At 41.3% G+C, this 22243-nt stretch overlaps 1 protein-coding gene across 9 annotated transcripts in view; it reads left to right on the forward strand.

Annotated features, from left to right (window-relative positions):
* Positions 1–21778, forward strand: part of Ryr2 (ryanodine receptor 2) — a 596457-nt gene extending 574679 nt beyond the window's left edge. For 7 of the 9 annotated variants that reach the window (XM_036187934.1, XM_036187935.1, XM_036187936.1 and 4 more), the window contains 8 exons: positions 5207–5267; positions 8054–8200; positions 9033–9167; positions 14876–15032; positions 17625–17689; positions 18972–19072; positions 20172–20223; positions 21116–21778. In XM_036187934.1, the coding sequence (XP_036043827.1) occupies positions 5207–5267; positions 8054–8200; positions 9033–9167; positions 14876–15032; positions 17625–17689; positions 18972–19072; positions 20172–20223; positions 21116–21211 (814 nt within the window). In that variant the 3' untranslated portion in view covers positions 21212–21778. The remainder of the gene's footprint in view (positions 1–5206; positions 5268–8053; positions 8201–9032; positions 9168–14875; positions 15033–17624; positions 17690–18971; positions 19073–20171; positions 20224–21115) is intronic. The other 2 variants (XM_036187940.1, XM_036187941.1) reach the window with 1 other exon arrangement.
* The last annotated feature ends 465 nt before the right edge of the window (positions 21779–22243 follow it).

Consider the following 22243-nt stretch of genomic DNA (forward strand, 5'->3'; position numbering starts at 1 on the left):
TTGAGACTGACACAGTTTCCTTCTAGCTCTCTCTCAGGCACATGTGCCCACAACATGAAGGGTGAGTGGATGTGTATGACCCTGTCCTCTTAGCAGATATGACCAGCTGGATTTCTGCAATTGAGTAAAGCACATTCATTGTTTCTAAGTGCCACTGTACTACTCAGGCACTTCATTGTTTTAGAAGAAGCATGTGGTCGCTTTCCCTTGAGAAATCAACTTTGCTTGGCTTTTCTTGGTTTGCTTTGCAGCAACAGGTATCAAATCCAGGGCCTTGTGGCTAAGCAGTGAGGCAAGTGCTGCCCTGCTGCCCTGTATCTCCAGCCTGGCACACGTTATCTGTGCATTTGTGATCTCAGTCTGTAAGAGATGAGATCATTGCTCTGAAAACTCATTTTGTCTTAGAAAAATATTGCACCTGGAATTAAAAAGATACTTTGGTTAACTATCTCATTCATCATAGGTTTTCTATGTCTTCAAAAATGATGTGAATTTGGAGCATGTGATATATCTCAGTGGGTAAAGGTGCTTGCCATCTATCCTGACACCCTGAGTTAGATCTCTCAGAACCACATGGTAGAAGGAGAGAACTGACTCCTGCAAATTGTCCTCTTAACTACATACATACTATGCTGTGTGTGTGTGTGTGTGTGTGTGTGTGTGTGTGTGTGTGTGTATGCATGTGTTTCTATATGTATGTTTGGTGTATGTGTTGGGGAGGCATGGCAGTGCATGTCTATAATCCCTAAATTTAGAATACAGAGACAGGACAATCAGAAGTTCAAGGCCAATCTGAGCTATACAAGGCCAGGCTGAGTTACACGAGACCCTGTGGTGTTTAGAATGTGTCACACGCATGAAGAAGGACATCAAGAGTCTCAGGAGCCAAGGGCTTCATGTCAGTCATTTGAAACAAGAAGTAGGGTATGAAGGTTTCCAAACCCCTCATGAGCATTTGCAGGTCACTGGTGACTGACAGAATTAGATAGTTTTGCTGAGTTACATATTTTATATTTCTTAGTAATATTTATAATAACATCAAAAACGTTTAAAAAACAGGAGGAAAACAATAGACTGTTTCTTGGTTTGACAGTGTTAAATCTGGTGATGGGCTAGTGAGATGGCTCAGCTGTAAACATACTTGCTACCAAGCCTGATAACTATGTTCCATCCCCAGACTCCACTATGGAAGAAGAGAATTTACTCTACAAGTTGTCCTCTGACCTCCACACACATGCTTTGGGACACATACTCATACACACAACACACACATGCACATGCATAAGTATAAAAATTTTTAATTGGCAAAACCTTTCATTATTTTGTATAATAAATATTTTTAAGATCGACTGCTAGCAAAGGGTCAGAAATTCTTTGTTCTTATTACCTTTAAGTATAGATAATAAAATCTGAATGAAGGTCCAGTAAGCAATGTACAAGATTGAGGAAAAAAGATTTTCCTTTAATGAAACATTTAGAAGGTCGAGACTTAAAATCTTAGTGGGCCTCTGTGTGCCTGCTACCTTGATGTGTTCACCCAGATTGGTAGTAGTTACTTGCCAATAAATTGTTATCCTCACAAGACCCATTTATAAACAGATCAACAATATTTACAGTATTTTTCCATCCATGCAACTTGGTAGGTGCACATTTAAATAAGTGGTCTACTTCCTTCCTGTGGGTAAGAAAGACTGAGTGAGTCTATATTTGTGGGAGTTTTTTGTAGGGAGGGCAGACAAGCTTCTATCTTGAAATCCTTAAGCAACCTCTCATCCACCTACTGCTCACCTTCTTCTCTACTTTATAGGATTTCCTTGAATCAAGGCCTGTTTCCAGGGGAGCCTGAGCCTTGATTAGCCACCCCAGTTAGCCAGGGCTACTCTCTGGGGATGGAGTCAGGTCCACCCAGCATGGGTACTACAGTTTTATAGACAAAATATTGGGCCCTTCATAAAAGAGGCACTGCTTAATGACAGTGGCAGTGAGGCTGTCACTCATGTGTATGATTGATGGAAAATAACTATAAAAGAAAATTTTAGGTAAGAAACTACAATGTAAAATTCAGACATCCTGAATTTTGGAACCTTTGTTTTGCTTGAGATCATTTCTATGGAAAATAGTGCTGCTCTAATACAGATCATCCAGTCACTTACCTCTGTCAATTCCTTTTGTACTTAGAAAAAAAATTAATGTTGAAACCTATTCCAAATATGATGGGCTGCTTATGGAAGGGTCCTGTGTAATAAAAATATGGCCCCAAAACAAAGTTTTGCCTTGAGAGAAGGGAAAATACAGGGTGGGGGGGCTGTCAGGGCACGTCCTGAGCTCTTGGAAATTTTAAGCAAGAGGGTTAGTTGAGCCTAAGTGTTTAAGAGGAATATTGGCAGAAAAGTTATACCCTGACACAGAATAAGAAAAAGACAAGAGAGAAGGAAATCCTGAGCTAAAGAAGGGGATTTTCACCCTCCCAGCAAAGACAAAACTAAGACATAAAACAATGACAACAACAATAACAAATGCTTATCTTATCAGCTTCACTTAGCAAGCTGTTCATTCTCATACTTCAAATTTCAGATTGGTCTACTTAAAGACAATAATTTTTAGAAGTAATTAAAGACAGAACTCTTATGTCTGGAGAGGCCCTTTTGAGGGACCTGTGCCCTGTCAAACTATATTGTGTCTGTTCATCTCATCTGCCAGTTAACCTGAAGCTGGGGTATAGAAAGACTAAGTTATGTCTAACCCTCAAATCAGTGCCAAGTTCTGAAAAAAAAGGAGTGTTTTATAACACGTGCATTTTTAAATTTTCAAAGCTCATTAGTTTTTTTTGTGCTCAGATTTATTCACTCAACATAGATTGATGGAGAGACATTTAATTTGTTTGATAGTACTTGGTGCCCAGGAGGTTACAGATCAGTAGTAGAGATGGGCTCCCAGGCAGGTGCAGCATTAGCAGAAGCTAAGAAGCATGCTGGGAGTCATAATAGGATGAGGGTCTAGTCCCTTGGGGAGCAGGGGAAGGCTAAATCCTGCTTGAAGGGAAATGGAGCATGAACTGGTAAGGTGACTGTAAGTAGAAAGAAACAGGGCTGGGACTGCAGCTCAATGGGGAAGTGTTCACTCAGCAAGTACAAGTCCTGGGTACATGCCCCAGGACTACAAAGAGAAAACAAGAAGAGGAGACAAACTGCTCTTGCTTATAAAATTTAGTTGTAAGATAAATGTATGTATTCATGCAAGTTTGGTTATTTGAATCAAAAACCCTTCTACTGAAATGCAACGCAAGATGGACAACAGGGTTAGGCAGATGGCTCAATGGTAAAAGCACTTGCTGTACAAGCATGAGGACCAGAGTTTGAATCTCCAGCAACCATATAGAGCCAGGTGTGGATGAGCATGTACGTAAACCCAGTGTTTGAGGTGGAAGCATGTAGATTCTGGGGGCTTACTGGCTTGTGTCTAGTCAAAATGGTGAGGTTCACTAAAATACCCTGTCCTGAAGTAAGATGGGTACTAATAGAGGAAGACAGCCAGTCAACCTCTGGCCTTCACACCAACATGCACGGAGTAAACCCCATACATACATAAACACACACATATACTATACACATACAAAAGCATACCACACACACATACATATGTAAACTGTTGATGCTGAGATTCCAGAGAAAGAAAGGACCAAGTCCAAGGTTGTCCAAATTAAAGCAAGTTGTATTTGGGTGTGACCAAGACTGGCCATCCAGCTGTCTCTCCCTAAGTTAGGGTTTGAGAGAGCAGCCCCACAGACTCTTCAAGTCCCTCTTACAGGAGAGAGAAGGTGTTCCCAAAGCTGAGAGGGGTGGTGATTATTTGTAGTTAAAAGGATACAATGAAGAGAAGGGGAACAAAGCCAGGGTATGCATCAGGTGTGGTGGGTTATAAGCAGTTTACACCAGACCAGGGACTCAGTCTTTCTTACCCACAGGGATGAAGTGGACCAGAACTGTATATTAATATAAGAAAAACTTCTATGTGGATGACATGTAGAAACCTCAATTAGCAGGGACTTAACACAGAACAAACAGACCTCTCTTAGCTAGGATTTAGCACCAAACAACCAGGAACTTCTTTTTAACTGTAAACAGAACTCCTAACCTGAAAGATACATTTTAAACTTCCTTCTTCCATCAACCTGTGAGGTTGTTCCTGTTTTTGTTTTACATTACCTGCACATATGACTACATATTCTCATCCCCTCTCTCTCTATCTCCTCTCTCTCTATCTTCATCTCCCTCCCTCTCTTTCTCTATATCCATCTCCCTCTCTTACCCCACCCCCACAAACATAGCAAAAATCTGTTTTTAAGGGGCTGGCAAGATGGCTTAATGGTTAAGAGCATTTGTTCTTGTAGGGAACAGGGATTGGTTCCCAGCACTCACATGGTGAGTCACAACTGCCTAGCATTCCAGTTCCAGGGGATCTGACTCCCTCTTCTGGCCTCTCTGAGCACTGCACAAATGTGGTACACAGATACATGAGCAGGCAAAATACCCATAGACAAAATAAAAGCAAATATTTTTAAAGGTATTTTAAATGCACAATAAATTTTACTGAGTCAACTTTTGAAGTACACATGTTAATTAGTTTTATGTAGTTTCAAGGGATAAAGGACACATATAAAGTGAATTCATTTATAATGCAGTAAAAAGAAAAGCTTGTTTTTAAATAACAAGATGTGATGCTGAGATTGCTCAGTGGACAAGGGCAGGCAAGCCTGGTAACATCAGTTCAATCCCCAGAACCCAAAATAGAAGGACAGAACTAACTTATAAAGGCTGTCTTTTGACTTCCACACATGTACTATCCTGTGTATGTGTGCCTGAACACACACACACACACACACACACACACACACACACACCATACACACATACTATAAATACTATGCACAACAATAATAATACTGATGATGAAGATAAATTTCAACTACTGAAGAAGAAGGTGGTACTGCTTGTTTTCTTTCCCATGATCCCCCGAGAGGTCATCACAGAGCACAGGGGTGTGTCTTCAGAGCAGGTTTTAGCTTTTCACTTTTACCTGGGGACAAGTGGTCTCCTGAGAGCTGTCCTCCTGAGCAGGTGTCCAGCTTTGCCCAGGACAGGTGTAGGCCTACAGGTTCTCAAAAGTCTATTAATGCAAGTATCTACCCTTTCTTGTGTCATTCCAGATTGAACTCTATTGATGTGAAGTACCAGATGTGGAAACTCGGAGTTGTGTTCACAGACAATGTAAGCCTCCTTCACTCTCATTAGATGACTCCATGGAATCTTGCAGGTTATTTAAGGAAGTTACTCAGATACTAATGCAGTTAATTAAAATGGCATCTGAGAGAGACCCAGGCACAGACACTTTAACCATCCTATCTTGTATATTAATATAAGAAAAACTTGAAAATGTATATGGATTTCCTTTTATGTTTCAGAGGAACCATGGTAGGCTGCAAAGGTTTGTAGATGCTCAAACACACCTAAATACATTAAAAAAATTTGTACTGGAGAGGAAATGAGTGGATATTAGTAGTGAAGAAATAGGTGGGCAGATGGAGACACAAAAGAAACAAAGTTTTTATAAAAATGCTATAATGAAATGCATTGCTTCATGTATGTTTTTTTAAAACTAATACATTTCAAAAATATTTGTGCTCACTTTTCCTTCAAAATTAAGTATATTAAATCATTATATTCTTATTCTTGATTTATCCTTATCAAAAAGCATTTCGACACCAAACATATGGTCCAAGTGTACACTTAAACCTGATTGAATATACTCATCCATTACCAAAGGCTGTCTCTGCACCTCACTGTTTAATTTTAACACTGGCTTTTATAGTGAAGGTTCAATTTTCCTAGCCTCTAAAATCTGTGACAACAAGTAAATTCTCTTCCCTTCCACTCAGTTATCAAAAGTACTTCTGAGAACTTCAAAACTTACGTCCTAAGTACCTTTCAGAGCCACAGACTGTTAGCAAGTACATCTCCTCTAATGGTGGAAAACTTCTCAGTGGGCAGAAGCTGACCATCTTTTGCTTCAGCAGGTGTCTTCCACTCAGGTAGTATGTACACTCTGGCTTGGGCACACAGGGGGCATCTCCATGCCACAGTCCTTGTATAACCCTCCTTTGCCTGAGTGAGTCTGGCCTTAATATTTTCATTTCTGTGTAGTTTCTTGTCATCCAGAGAAACTTGGATGTGGGTTAATCCCGCAGGTGGCTTGGAGAAGTCCATTCAAACATCTTTCTGAGACCCCTTAGGCTGTCAGTCACTTGCAGCTTTATGGCTTGTTTGGCCAGTCACTTTTCACATGTTGTCAGGTCTTCAACAGTTTAGTTGGTCTCTGAAAAGCAATGAAGGTGATAATTGGTTGAAATATGGGATTGGCAGTGATATTTTTTTATCATGCAAAGAGAATAACTTTTAGTATAAATGTGAGTAAAGTCCCAATGCTAGGAACTACCCATTCTCCCTCTGTCACTCAGGCTTAACAGGGTACCTCCATGTCCACCAACACCACAGCCATAACTAGTTTGTCAGTCATTTGCATTCCCGTCCTCTTTTGTTCCCCGTATGTGTCCTTTTCCCTCAGGCTTTTCATCTCTTTCTAGCCTGTGATATTACTCCTTCTTAATGAGCTATGGCAGGTGTATCACTTTAAACCCTTCCTGCCAAATCCTCAGTGTCTTTTTTGAATGCCACTTTTCTTTCCCTAGCTTCAGTCCCTCATTGCTCATGAAATCCTGTATGACTCCAGACACTCCTTTTTTTCTCCTGCTTGCAATAAGTTAAGATTAGAGTCAGGGCAACAGTTCTGTTCCTCTCCTGTGAGTGGATGTCATCCAGACACAGCATGTGTAAGAGAAACTGTTCCAAGGAGCTGAAGCCATCGCTGGGCTTCTAGCCTGCACCTTCACTGCCTCCACCAAACATGGACATTCTCACCCTAACAGAAGTGATCATTTACATTAATTATAATTCAGGAAGTTGGAGAGATAGCTCATCAGCAGACCAGAGTACCCACTCTCTTGTAGAAGACCTGGGTTTGGTTCCTAGCTCTGACAATGGGCAGTTCAGACAACTTTCTGTAGCTCCAATTCCTGGGGAACTTATTCCCTCTTCTGGCTTCTGAGAGCACTGCATTGTGTGCCCAGACAGACACACACACACACACACACACACAGACACACACACACACAGACACAGACACACACACACAGACACACACACACACACACACACACACACACAGAGAGAGAGAGAGAGAGAGAGAGAGAGAGAGAGAGAGAGAGAGAGAGAGAGAGAGAAAGAGAATTAAAAAGTAATTCTTTGGTTATGATTCAGGAGACTTCTCCAAGCAACACCAGTTATGTAGTTCTGCAGTTAAGGTGTTAGTGAAATCAAGGAGTGCTTTGCTCTTGGGCTCACTCTAGTTCGTGCAAAGTGCAATGTTGCCTTAGTCAAACTCCTCAGGAACAATAGATTCTAACTAATAGATTTAACAAGCTTAGTGTGTAGATAAATGAGGAGCAGAGGAGAAAAGGAGGAATCAAAGTTGGAGGATTCTTGGGTTGACTGTAGACAAGGGTTCCCGAACAGAGACAGTCTTGTCCCTCAGTGACATCCAATAGCATTTTTATGATCATGGCTGGATGTTCTTTGAAATCTAATGGATCTTGAAGTCATGGGGCAGCCCCAATAGCAAGAAATTATTGGTATAAAATAGCACTATACTGAGGCTGAGAGACCCTGCTGTCAGGGCGTAGGATGATCATTTCTATTATTTGTGAGAAGATGAATAAGAAGAACTGGTGTAGTTAAAGAAAATGAAATTACACTGAGCCTTTCACAACAAACTAAATAAAGGTAAAATGTGCAAAGATGGAATCCAGCTAATTAGATCTGAAGTACTTGTCTAGAAAGAAGGTGAGTGCAGTGGTTAGCATGGAGTGAGCTGGCAGTGGTTCTTACCAGTTCTTGTCATCTCTGGTGTCTGACACATCTACCCCTGTTTGCTCCAACAGTCCTTCCTGTACCTAGCCTGGTATATGACCATGTCTGTTCTTGGACACTATAACAACTTTTTTTTTGCTGCTCACCTCCTTGACATTGCGATGGGATTCAAGACCTTGAGAACCATCCTGTCCTCAGTCACCCACAATGGCAAACAGGTAAAAGGTCATCTTTCCCTTAAAGGAACTAAAAACAGGAAGAGAAGAACCTGCAAAATTAATCCAGCTCTTAAGTGACAACATATGGCTTTAAAGACTTCTCATGGTTGGATAGTCTATGTCTTTTCTTTTATAAATTATGATTTATAATTCCAAAGACCTTATAACCTGAGTTTAAGGACTGGCTTGATGGATTTGCTGTGTGATCTTGGACAAATGAGTTAATATTTGTCAATATCAAATCCTTTTTTGGTAAAGTACAACCAGTGACAATACGTTGTTAGATTCTGTGAAAATTGAGAACAAATCTAGCAGGATCAGAACTGTCTGCATTGGGCCCCGAGGAAACTAGTTTCTGTTTTGCTTATGAGACAACATTTGCTCCATCTGATACTATGCTGTGCCAAAAACTGTTACAGAATCCAGATGCATTAGTTGTGTTGATAATAAGAAGTGTTGCAGTTAAATTTAATAAGAAACCTTCTCTACTTTTTAGATTGAATAAAATCTTAATGATACTTTATACTTTACAAGGGCATGCTGACTTGGGGAACAGCTAGTCTAGGTCCAGAAAACCCACTGACATCTGATGGAACTCAGCTCTTCATGCTGGATCTCTCTATTACTGTGTCTTGGTGCAAAAGTATACATTTACTTATTCATCTGTTGTTTCATGTGTCCAGTTGGTGGTAAAAATTCTGTGCTCATTATCTGGATTAACGGCCCTTCTAGCCTAGTACACATTAAAATCAGTGTCCCTCCAACCATGGGAATCACATCCACTTTTACATCCTGTATTCCTAACATATGCTAAATGTCACCTTGCTTTCAGCTCGTGTTAACTGTGGGCTTATTAGCTGTTGTTGTGTACCTGTACACTGTTGTGGCATTCAATTTCTTCCGAAAATTCTATAATAAGAGCGAAGATGGTGATACTCCAGACATGAAATGTGATGACATGCTGACGGTAAGCTCCTGAACTTGCAGTAAAAACTACCCCACACCTTCCATCTAAGTAACTGTGTATTTCCCCATCCCCAGAGCAGGAGAGGAAGTACCAGCACAGTGAAAGTTTGAGTGGCTTCTCAAACTATAGCATTTTCATTTCAGCAGCGCAGAAAGGACCATTGCTGTTGACTTCCCACCTGTGTTTGTTCAGCTTAGAAATTAATAGACTTGCTGGGAAATGTAGTTAGGCTTGGGAGACAAGCAGTCATGTTAGCTCATTACTCATATATCCCAGGACAGCAGGTAGAATGTTCTGCTCTGAAGTCTCAGCTTTGGGCTTGCCTTACTGACTTTACCTGGCATCATTAAAATCCACACAGTATATCTTAACAGAACTGATACTTTCGCTTTTATACTGAGTATCTTGTCTAAAAGGTCCTGGGCAAAATTAACAGATGTTTCAGCTTTCACATTGTTGTATGTAACTATTGTACAACCTGCTTCTCTGATGATGGTTCTGTTTCTGGGATAAAATATCCTGGCCAAAAGCTCCGTAGGGTAGAAAGGGTTTATCCTGGCTTGCAGTTCTGGAGGGATAGAGTCCATCATGACAGGGAGAATGTGCAGCAGGAAGAGAAGTCATGAAGGCAGGAGCAGGAGGCTGACTGGCCACGTTTCATCCATACTCAAGAAACAGAATAGCCAGTCGAACTAGGCAATATGACCACACAGCCCTTCCCCCAGTGACATATTTCCTTCAGCAATGCTCTGCCTTCTGAAGGTTCTGTAACCTCCCTGAACAGCACCACTAACTAGAGACTAGGTGTTCAAATACATGAGCCTATGGGGAACATTTCATATGAAAAATCACAAAAGTTACTCTCCTTGAACACTTAGGTTTGGGAGTGGAAACTTAAGACAAATTAACTGCTGCTGACTGGAGAGCAAGGCTTTTCTGTGAGCCCTTCACTGGGATACCTGCATGGTTGGTGTGTGTGTGTGTGTGTGTGTGTGTGTGTGTGTGTGTGTGTGTGAGTGTCAAGGGGGCTGATAGGATGATTCTGAAATTTCTCTCAGAAAAGAAATGTCCTGGAAGAATGACAGGAACAAAGTACCGATACTGTGATGAATGACTGAAGTATTTCTGTACCTCCTTTGGAATAGAGTGACTTGGAACACATATAAATACCCACAGAAATTAAACGATGATAAAGTTGCTTTTTACAATCCATAAAATGCAAAAAATTTCAATAAATGGTATTGACTCCATGTACAAGCCCCTGAGGGGTGGTAGAAGTGAAGATCAGTCTTTTAATTCAAGTCAGTAACAATTAGGACAGGTTTGCGTCCTTAAAATAATGACAAACTTCGAGAAAGGGATTTTCTATTTATGATATAAAACCTAGAAAGCTGTGAAAGCAAAAAATAATTACTTTTGTGACTAGTAAATATAAATCAACTCTTATAGACAAGTGATAAATTGGCTAAATGTATTCAACATGATAAGAAAGAGATGATTTCCTTTAATGGCACTGTTCTCATCACACCCGGGAAAGATATAAGCCCAGGCCTGCAAGATGCTCAGTGGGGAAGGCACCTGCCCCCAAGCTTACAGCCACTTGAGTTCAATCCCCCAGGCCCGCATGGTGGAAAGAGAGATATCTGAATGATGTGCTCTGGCCTCCACACCCATCCATGGCACCCCCACCCCCACATAATATACAAATGAAAAGTAATTTTAAAGTGTTATAAGAAAGAAGACAACACACGAAAGGTTAGTTATGTGGCCAGATAATGCACGGGAGCATCATCAATTCCTTCAGGTTGTAAGTCTGAAAAGATGCCCAACTATTACTGTAAAGAAAGAAATGTAGGCCAGAAAAACAGAAATCCACAGTTCATTATTAAAAATATTAAAGCTTGTAATAACTCCAGTCAGTGGATTGATGGGGAAGCTAGCACATTCCTCTTACTGGGAATTTGAATTTATACAACTTTAAAGAGACTATCCTATATGTACGAAAGTCCATTAGTTATCAGTTAGTTGCTCTTATCATGAGGCCCTGTGTGACTCTGTTCAACCTGTAGGCACCGCACCTGAGATGACCCAGTTTTCGCTCAATCTCCATATATGTTTCCATTGTTTCCCTTCATTTGTCTTAGGAGCACCACAGCCTCTCCTGCTTGGGCTTGTTTAGCAGTGCAGGATGTGAATCCAGAAGGCAGAGAGATTTGTCTCCATTTTACTTTTGCCTTGGCTCTGGCAAGATGCTTGAGAACAGCTTTAAAGCGTGAATTGTGTATCGTGTCCCATGGTGTCAGAGAAGTTAGCCAGTGGTGGTAATGAATGTATGGTGGAGCAGATCAGTTTGCATCTTGGTGGCTAGGAAGCAGAGAGCAGTGGATTCTGAAGGGCAAGATAGCCTGGAGGAACTGTCACCAGAAACTGCTTCCTCCATCAAGGCCCCTCTTACTCCCACCATATTCCAGTAATGCCATCTATTATGTTCAGATCCATCCAAGGATTCCTTTATTCCTTATATCAGAGAGAGCCCTGTTGGATCACTTATCTCTGAAAATACCCTTGTGGATACTTACTAATATCTTAGGTACGTCTTTATCCAACCAGGCTGACAAGCGCGCTTAATCATTGAAGTCTCATTTTAGGATAAGGAAGTGGGCTCTTTACTTCCCTAGAGCCTGGACATCATCAGTCTGAGGGACTTCTGTGAGTGATTAGCAAGACCATTGGTGACTATCTCTGGTTTAGGCTTTTCTCTTTGCACATCAGTTTGAGGCTTTTAACATGTTTGTGGCTGTGCTGAGCTTGGATGCTCTGTGAGGAGCTTGGATGCTCTGTGAGGAAGGGTCTCGGGTGTCTCCTTTCTGCAAAAGAAAACTGAGTCTTTTACTGTCATTACATTTTAAATGTAAAGGTAATTTAAATTACTTAAATTACTCTGTGGGTAGAAGGTTGTCCTCAGCCGACTTCAACCTTTGGCTGATGTTGCTTCCAGCAGGTGGCGCTGCCGCCAAAGTTTTATCACTCTCATGACTCACCCAGTAGTTTCTCCTTTCTTCCCAGACCAGGGTGCTTTACTCTAGAATCTAATTAAACCAAGCCCGTCCTGATAGGCTTTGAACTGCCTCTCCAAGAATGTAGGAGAAAAAAGTGAAAAAAAAAAAAAAAAGTCTACAGCCCATGACAAAATGGTGATGGTTAGCTGAGGAAATGGGGCACAGAAGGACATTTTGCCTGGAAGCATGGGCATCTCTAGGGCAGCTCTGCAAACCTGCAGGACCAGTGGACCGGCCCCCTCCGCCCCTGCCCAAATTTCTCAGATAATGAGGATAAGAGGCAGTTTGAAGAAGTTAGCTGCTCAGGCAGTTGTTGGAGATCACCTCAGTTAATTAACTGTTCCCACTCATCTGACCCGACCTTTCCATCAGGACCCGCTAAGGACTCCCCTGCCCTCTGCCACACTATCTTTGAGCATCCTCAGACTTCCCCCTCCACCTGCACCTCTAGCTCCTGCTCCTTCCCCACCATTATTTTTTCCTCTTTTTTTTTTTTTTTTTTCCAGACTCTCTGGAAGAAGTATAGTTTTCTGTCCCCCAAACTGCTTCTTCCACTTCCACCCTAACTAGGCTCAGTCTGTGAAAAGAAACATGGAGAAAAGGGATTCTTGTTTCCAGTAATTTGACTGCTGAGCCCCAGACACCAGTGGGTCTTCACATACCTCGTCAATGAGGCCATTATGAACTTATCTGGAAAGCTAAGAGTAGGAAAACCCCACTGAAGTCCCAAGGCAGCCCTGTCAGCTCATTAGCCAGGGCCAGAGAGCTGAGGTCATCACTGCCTCTCCCTGTGGCTTCAGCTCCATGTATGAACTCACATCAGAGAAGAGTATGGGACTTCACTTTCTCCATGGTAAAACTAAGCAATGTGGTATAAAGAATTTAAACAGAAAACAAGAGTATACAATGAAAAAAGATTATCCTTTATTCAAAAAGGCACTGTGGACAATTTTAGCCACCAAGTTTCAAGAAATCAATGTAGTGTCCCAAAGGGAGTTGTTGGTTTTTGTTTGTTTTTTTCAAGTGACTTTCTTCAACATTTCATATTGGGACACAGACACAGTAAATGCCACCAACAATCTGGACACCTGAGCCTTGAGGAGTCTGGGTGTGTAGATAGGCCTAAACCAGCCCAAGTATGACTACCTTAAACCAGCTCTTCCTAGAGGGCTCTCTTGACTTCTCTGCCACAAAGAGCCTTTTCTAGGCTCCAGAAAAGTCCTGGGAGGTCCAGGTGGGTTTATAAGGTAGTGGGGGTTCAGGGCAGTTGTCGTGATGTTTTTGGCTTATCATATATTTGGCTGAGAAAGTACCTTTATGGGTGTGATGGTTAAAATTGATTATTGACTTAACAGGATCACATGGTGATGGGATGTGGGCATGTGAACCAAGTACAGAGCTGTAGAGAGGTTGTCCCCCTTCTCAGTGTAGAGAACAACTAAACAGACTAGAGTGGGTTAGAGACACGTGAGTTAGGTAAGTTAGGCTATGTAGAGCAGACTAAGAAGGTCTAATTTTGGAAGGCCTGTAAACTTAAAGTATGTGCTTTGGATGAGGATGGGTAAGGATACCACTTGGTGCAGAGGATGCTCAACAAAGACCTGGATTTGGGGTACAGGGTGGCAGTGAGGCTGTGAATATTAAGATAAGAACTTGTAAATGATTGGGGCCCAGTACAAGTGTGAGGTGGGGAGCTGAAGTTATCTTGAATGAAGTTAAATGTCTAGATGCTGTGAGCCAGGAACTCTCAACCTGGCTTGACTCTGTTCCTAGGGGACATTTGGCATCAAGAGCCACTTTTCTTTATTATTAGTACTATAGAGAAAGGCACTGTTAGCAGCCAGTCAGTAGAGGTAGAGGATTCTCCAAAAATCTAAAATTCACAGCATGGCCCCGATTACAAGAAATTACTCAATCTTCAAATGGCAGTGATGCTGAGGCCAAGTCCTGTTCCAAAGACACTCCCACAAAACCTTCTTTCTGTTCATATTTTAGCAGACATAGTAGGTGTTGACTGCCCTTTTGTTTTAATGAATGAGCTTCTCATTCCTCCCTATCTCCACACACCATCTTTCTTCATTATCCTAGACACTAAGTAGAAAAGATCTCTGCATCCCATTCATGAATTTGCAGTAAGAGGAGAAGCCACCAAGTCTGCCTTGTTCTAGCTCCATTTCTAAGATTCCATCCTCCCCTCACCCCCCCGCCACACACACACACACACACACACACACACACACACACACACACACACACTAGTCTTTTACTTTCCCTTTCCATGTTTGTGCCATTGTGGAAATAACCAGATAATACAGCTTTATATAGTTCAAGGCCCTGTAAATGTGATTGTAATACTGTGTCATCTCATGAGCTTCAGCGCCAAGGTGCTAATTAAGCTTTTCATTTTCCCAAGTGATGCAAAAGCTCTAAGCCTGGTGAACAGTATGCAGTTTTGGTTAGGAGACAGCAGTGTGTAAGAGCCACATATTTACATCACAGGGAAAAGGATTAAAACAGAAAGACAATGCAGAGCACTAAGATCCTGTTCTCATTTAGAATGAGGACCAGATACTAGAGAGAAAACCTGATGTCATTGGAATGTCAAGGAGGGTTGTGACCTTCACAAGTGTCTCTGTCCCTGTCTTCCAGTGTTACATGTTCCACATGTATGTGGGCGTCCGTGCTGGAGGGGGCATTGGTGATGAAATTGAAGACCCAGCAGGAGATGAGTATGAGATCTACCGAATCATCTTTGACATCACATTCTTCTTCTTTGTGATTGTCATCCTTTTGGCCATCATACAAGGTAAGCCATACCCAGCTGTGGCTCCTGGGTGTATTGACCTTAAGCTATCTGCTGCTGAAGCCAGAATGCAAGGTGGGCTGACAGTATCACATGTTTTCTGCCAAGGCCTAATGGAACTTTTTCATCTAGTATTTCTCCTTATAAAATCTCTAGATGGAAAATAAAGAGGTATGTGTTGATACAAACAAACAAGCAAACACAAAAGCCTCATAGCTTTTATCATAAAGGGAATAAGTGATAGTTTATTCTTGAGCTAAGTCTGAGTGATCAATCATGGCCTGGGAACACAGACTTAGGTTACCCCAAATTCTATGTTCAAACATAGAAGCAGTTTCATAAAGCTCTATATTTTTACAGAATAGAAAAGGAGTCATAAATCAAGGCAAGTTTCAAAGACACCAGTGAGGACCTCAGAGAAGCAGTTACAGCAAGATGGGGAAAGTGTTTCTATAGGCCTCAGATGCTTCCTAATGACATTGTTAGCTTTTAGGTATGTGGAAGCTAGGAGTCTGCTAAGCTAACAAATGCTAAGGGTTTTAATCTATTAACTACAGAATGTTAGTTCCTACACAGAAGTGGGCAAAACTGGGCTATTCATGAGGTTAAAGCTAGGTAATTATGATAATAATATAGGTAATAAAGATAAGGTAATTAGCCTGGACCCACAGCATCCCAGCCTCTCTCCATCACTGCAGTTCTGACCAGCCAGTCTGTCCATACACAGTTTCTTTCCAGGAGTTCCCATCATCATGTGGGTCCCTAGGATGTAGTGTGATGGGTATACTTTTCCTTGCTCTCTCTCCCCCTCCCTCCCTTTTGTGTGTGTGTGTGTGTGTGTGTGTGTGTGTGTGTGTGTGTGTGTGTTGCTCACATGCATATTAAAGACAGAGGTCAATTTCAGGAGTCTTCTACTTTTCTTTCTTTTATTTTTTTAGCCAGTCTTTCACTGGAATCTATGGCTCTCCAATTAGGCTAGGCTGGCTGGTCAGTGAGCTCTAGGGACTTGTCTCTGCCTTTGTGGGATTACTCCACCAAGTGCTGTGATTACAAACTCTACCATCTCTAGCTTTTGCCCTCAAAGAATCAAAAGTATACTTTACTGACTGAGCCATCTTCTCAGCCTATTTGATTTCTATTTATGAAAAACAAAAGCATTCTACAGGGGTTGGCTCCTAGTCTTGCCACATGACAAGCTTTGAAAGTTTGGAGGGGGGTGAACCATTTATCCTGAGGCAGTAACTCAGCTTATGCAACTCTCTAAGTTCTACAGTTGTGGAGAACTTTCAAACAAGGGTGTCAGTTCAAGTCTCCTCTACAGTATTGATACCTGATTAGCTCATCATGCACAATCATATCACTGTCATTGGTGACTGCCTACTACGTGACAGTTATGTCTAGTAACTCATGTTACCCTTCCCTGATATCATGAGGGTTATGTCATGTCAACACTTACAATTTACATGGGAACTAACTAGTCTATGGGAAGTCTCAGTATCTTGGCCAACGTGTGTAGATGCCCAAGATGGGCAGATTGGGTTCGGAATCTTTCCCTGAAACCACAGAGCAGTGCCAACCACTAGTTTTTCCTCTTCCTCTGGCTAACTTGTAGTGAGATCCCTTTCTCTCAGAAAGTCACCCCTGCTTTTTTGTTTGTTTGTTTCTTATTCAACACATTCATCCCAGCTCAAATTAAATGTCTGTAAATAAGACATTATTATTTATATTCCACAGGTGTGACATGATACTGGTAAAGTATATAGATAAGTATAAAGGAATCATAATACATCTGCAATGTCTTTATAGAAGGCAACATTATTGCTTTATAAGAAGGAAAAGTTGGGGCTAGAGAGATGACTCAGCGGTTAAGAGCACTTGTTGCTCTTCCAGAGGATTGAAATTGAGTTCTTGGTGCCATGTAGGGCACCTCACAGCTGTCTGTAATTACAGCTCCATGGAATCCTGCACCCTCTTCTGGGCTCTGTGGGTACCTGCACACATGTGCACATATACACTCAAAGACACACACACACATACATATAAGTAAAATAAGTCAGCTTTTTAAGAAGTCAAAACATTTGGAAGTACCATTTGGGAAGTCACAGAATAGAACGGAGGCAAAAATGCAACAATTTTACTTATCAAACATTCATTCATGTTTATAAAATTATGAGGGGTTATGAGGTTGATATCTATTTCTCAGTCCATACAATAATGTTTTATTTGATTATCTTTTTGTGAGGCTTTCTGTATTTTACAACCATAAATCTCAACTACTCCTTTCACCCTGCAGTATGTAATAATATATAGCTGTGTATATGCCAAGTTCATTAGTATTTTTTTTTCTAGTCTGTCACTTCATTTTAAAATGATTTTCCAGTGTGTATCAGGTCAAGTCACTGTGTGTTCCATTCTCAGAGAATGTCACTTCCCTAGTAAGAAGCAGTCAGCGTGACCTCAGATTCCTACCATGTTCTAAGTGTTTCCTAATGTGGCTGTATTCTCATTTTCTTGGGAAGAAATATCCAAGGAGTTATGAGTTGAATGATTGCTCATAGCTGATGGGGATAACATAACTTCTCTTTTCAACACTAGGTTTGATCATTGATGCTTTTGGGGAGCTTCGAGACCAACAGGAGCAAGTGAAGGAAGACATGGAGGTGAGGCATTTGTGGCTGGTTATAGTGCTGCTGTGGGTGATGCCCTAGTTCCTCAGGGTTCACTGAATTCACTTGAAGCTGCACATAATCACTGCAATCCTAAAATCCTGGCTTGAAGGGAGGTTCTGTTTCACTTTGGCTCCTGGTATGGGCCTTCAGGCCTAAGCATAGACCACCCACCTGGCACCATGTATAAAGACAAATCCAGTGCAGAGCAATGCAGAAAGATGAAGGAGGCTATTCCTAACAGTTAATTTAATACCTGGACCAGCACTTGACCAAGGAAGGATTTTTTTCCAAATCACTGATGAAATACCTCGTAATTTGTCTAAGATTTGTACCTCTTTTGTTTGGGTAGTGGGGTTTGTTTGGATAGCTAGCAAGTTTTCAATTTCATCTGAGAATACAGTTAATCCTGTTTAGCTAATTACTCAGTGTCATGAACCGACTAACCACTAAGTCTAGATGTGTGCATGTGGGCTGCAGAAAAAAATGAAAGCCATCACTGATTAGCTATCATTGTCCTCCTGCTGGAACCCATATTACTTAGGAAAACCCCATGATATAGTTACAATAGCAGTTAAATTTGTGCTCAGGGGCCATGGCACAATCCTCACAAAGTGATGCTTGGCATATGTTGAGCAAGTCATATAGTGAGCTTCCTTTCAACAATGTGTCATGTAGCATTTTCTGAGGAGGTGTGAACAAAGGCCTGTTTATCTCAGATAGGGCACTGCATCAGGCTAAAGAAATGATTCCAACCCAGTCTAACTTGGTGGACCAGTGAATGCATTGGGATTATTTAGAGGAGCATGGGTGAGGAGTTGCTTCCAGGATTGTGAGTAAGGAGTTACCTACAGCAGCATTGGTGAGGGGTTTTTAAAGCAGCATGGTTGAGGGATTGCTCACAAGAGCATGAATGACTTATAGCAGTGACATCTCTGAAAGACTCACCAAGATTGGATAATACCTTAGGACAGCTGCATCCCCAGAGCTCCCACCCACTTTACAGACAGCTGCCTCAGTCTCTTCCTGCTAACCTAACCTAAGGGAAGGGCCTATTGAACCTGTAACTCCCTCAGCTTCCTGAGCTGGTCAAGTTTACTGTGTCCAGTAAGTTCCTGGTAGGTTTCCCAAGCTTCCTGAATTGTGTGGGCAGTTCTTCCTCCAGGAGGGATTGCAATATTGAGAGGCAGCAGTTGCATAACCCAGTGCAGTGTGTGTTCAGTTTTGGCTATCCTGTGCCTTCTCTGACGTCCTGCTGCCTCCCCTTGTCTTCCAGACCAAGTGCTTCATCTGTGGGATAGGCAATGACTACTTTGATACAGTGCCGCATGGCTTCGAAACACATACTCTACAGGAACACAACCTGGCCAACTACCTGTGAGTGCCCCTCATGGTGTCTTCCCCTCCTCCAGGAGCCCATTTCCTCCCATTCCTGTAAATTCCAGAAGCAGGTGGTGGTTAGACTCCTACAGACTCCAACAGCCCTGGATTAGGCAGACTTAAATGGTTAAGCTGTCTATATTCCTGTGAATGATACTGACTGAGGGATCTAGAATGGGAGTGGAGTGGCATGGAGCTTTGCAGGGAGGCCTGGCTGTGCTCCTATTTCAACCAGGAACCTTCTTGATGCAAGCCTAAGACATGGATCCTCCCGTCTATTTTCCCTATTTTGGCATCCCCACCCTTTTGAAGACCTTTAGGTCTCTCTGGACTCTACAGAAAGTTCAGTTAAAAACTAGTCTTTATTGTATATATTGATAGTGATATGTTGTTTTTTTGTTTTGTTTTGTACAGTTATATATATATATGTATGTATGTAGGTGTATATGTATGTGCATTGTAAGTATTTATAGGTGTATCATATATACATGTGTTGAAAATGAAAATTTGGCTTTTTGGTGAGACTAATCCAAACTACAGTTTATCAAAATATCACTTTTAGTTTCAGATCTAATTTTAATATTAGATGGACAAGATATATCAAGTAACATTATTGGGGAGAAGTGGTTGAACTATATATACTCAATTAAATTGATAAAAATATGGAATTTATGAAGCTAGTCTTTAATTAAAATTTGCCAGTGTTGATTTGAGCCTGACCAAAAACAATGTACACCCAAGGGCCAGGCATGGTTGTACATGCCTTTAATGCTAGGACTGGGGGGCGGGTAGAGGTGGATGGAACTCTATTTACATGGTGAGTTCCAAGCCAGCTAGGGCCACATAATGAGATGCCAGTCCTAAAACAAAGAAAAGTAACTCAGATAAAGAATTGTGTGTAAGATTAGACAAGCCATCTCAGAGAATATGCTTACTTCTTTCTGGTCCATTGTAATTAATTTTCAAAAACTGCCTTCATGGTGTTTTCTCTATTTCCATAATCCAATGCAACCAGGATATACTATGTAAGCATCTTTCCTATTCATGCTAGTATTTCCATGTTGTCCATTCCTGACCAGTTTCTTTGTCTCTGTAGGTTTTTTCTGATGTATCTCATAAACAAGGATGAAACAGAACACACAGGACAGGTAGGTGAATAGCAGTTATACACCATCTTCAGAATGAAACTGTAGAAGAGAGCTGGTAGATAATGTAGCAGAATGAAAATGTTCCCGCACTCAGGGAAGAATTACTTTCAGGGGCCTAGAGAGATGGCCTAGAAATTTAGGGTGCTTTCTGCTTTCTGGAAGACAGAGGTTTAGTTCCAGCACCCACATGGCAGCTGACAACCACTTGTAACCTCTGCTCCAGGGGACCCAGTGCTGTCTTCTGGCCCCCATGAACACTGCACTCATGGGCACAAAACCACACAGACATACATATTTGATTTAAAAAGAAATATTGTCTTTAGATATTAATTATGGTATCTTGAGATAACATTCCTTTGTGTGAGATAACTAACAAAGAGATTGCCTCCTTTGAAACAATGAAATTCTAATTTCACATTTAAAAATAAACTTTTAACTGAATATAGTGGGTTTACTTATGAAACCCATCTCATCTGCAAAAATTGTTTATCATGAGACCTGTGCTTTCAAGTGAACTTCTGTTTACAATATTATAATTGGAAAAAATTCAATGTCTAAGGCTTTCAGGAAATTTTGAAATTCCCCTTCTGGGATAATAGTTTAAACTTGAACATGGATAAAATTAATAATGATAATAAGTGATAACCCCATAGACTTTATAAATATGTTTTTATCATTATTATATTATTGTCAAGCTGAAGGTATTTTTGTTTATTTGAAGATTATTTGTTTATTATTGAAGGTAATTTAAGTGGGGCTATCTGAGTGCAATTGGACCGTTCCAGTTTTATGTGATATATCAAGAGAGTTGGGTATTATCTTCTAAGTCTGCCCTGTGTTATCACATAGATTTTGGAGACCAGGTTAACACACTGATTTCCTCTGTTGACAGGAATCTTATGTCTGGAAGATGTATCAAGAGAGGTGTTGGGAGTTTTTCCCAGCAGGAGACTGTTTCCGGAAACAGTATGAAGACCAGTTAAATTAATATCATACCTGGGTTGTCTCTGAAAACCAAAAGCAATCTCTCTCCCTCTCTCTGTCTCTCCCTCTCTCTCCTCTCTGATCCCTTGGAACACCTGCTCATATTTTCCACTAGCCAGCATCCTATGCTGAGAGCACTGATGCTCAGTCTCAGAGGACCTGACTGTTGTCCCCCAGCCTCATATGTTTTCATTGAGAAATAAAGACTGAAGAACAATCCAAATCCACATTCAGCCTAAACAGGAACCCTGGAAAGAAATCCATTGTGGACACTCTACCATACCACCCATGGACAGCTTCCCCTGAGGGTCATGGAGTCTCCAGGAGCTGCCAGACCTGCGCAGCCAAGCATGGCAGCCACACTCACCCGGGCTCTTTATTTCGCCATCCCAGAAGGAAGTGTCTGAGGGTCATAGAGCATTGTAGCACTTAACAGGTTACCATGGACACCAGTTGCAAAGGGAAATAGTGCCTTACTATAAGTGGGTTGAGCTATGCAGAAGATAATGTGCATGACAAACACCTTTATTTTCTTTATGTCAACCTTTTTTTTTTCTTTTTTAGCTAGGTTGGTTTTGTGATTTTGGTTTTATATTTTATTGTTTTCCTTTATTCTTTTCTTTGGTTGGGGAGGGTAAGAAAAGCTGTCTGCACCTTTTTCAAAAGATGGGTGGTGTGTCTCAGGACAGAAGGAGGCTCTGCTCATTCAGCTACATCACATTTACCCTCCCTACTTTGGTAAACACTCTGATGCAACGTGGCAACTTATGAAATCTTTGTATGAAAACAAAAAGACTGCAAAAAACACAACTTTAAAAAGAAATAATTCATTGCATGTTTATTGTGCAAGTTTAAATGAGCAAAGAAAGCCTTTGGGGACAAGTTGATCACCACAGTAGAACGTCCACAATAATTACATCCATAGTAACAAATGTCTGGAGTCAGTGTCATCCACTGACCATTGAAGCCATCACCAATGTGACAGGTGTCTTGGGTTTTCCCCTTTCTTTTGGCCACCTGTGATTAGTTGTTGGTT

The sequence above is a fragment of the Onychomys torridus genome, chromosome 5 (genome assembly GCF_903995425.1).
Source record: "Onychomys torridus chromosome 5, mOncTor1.1, whole genome shotgun sequence".
Taxonomy (NCBI): Eukaryota; Metazoa; Chordata; class Mammalia; order Rodentia; family Cricetidae; genus Onychomys; species Onychomys torridus.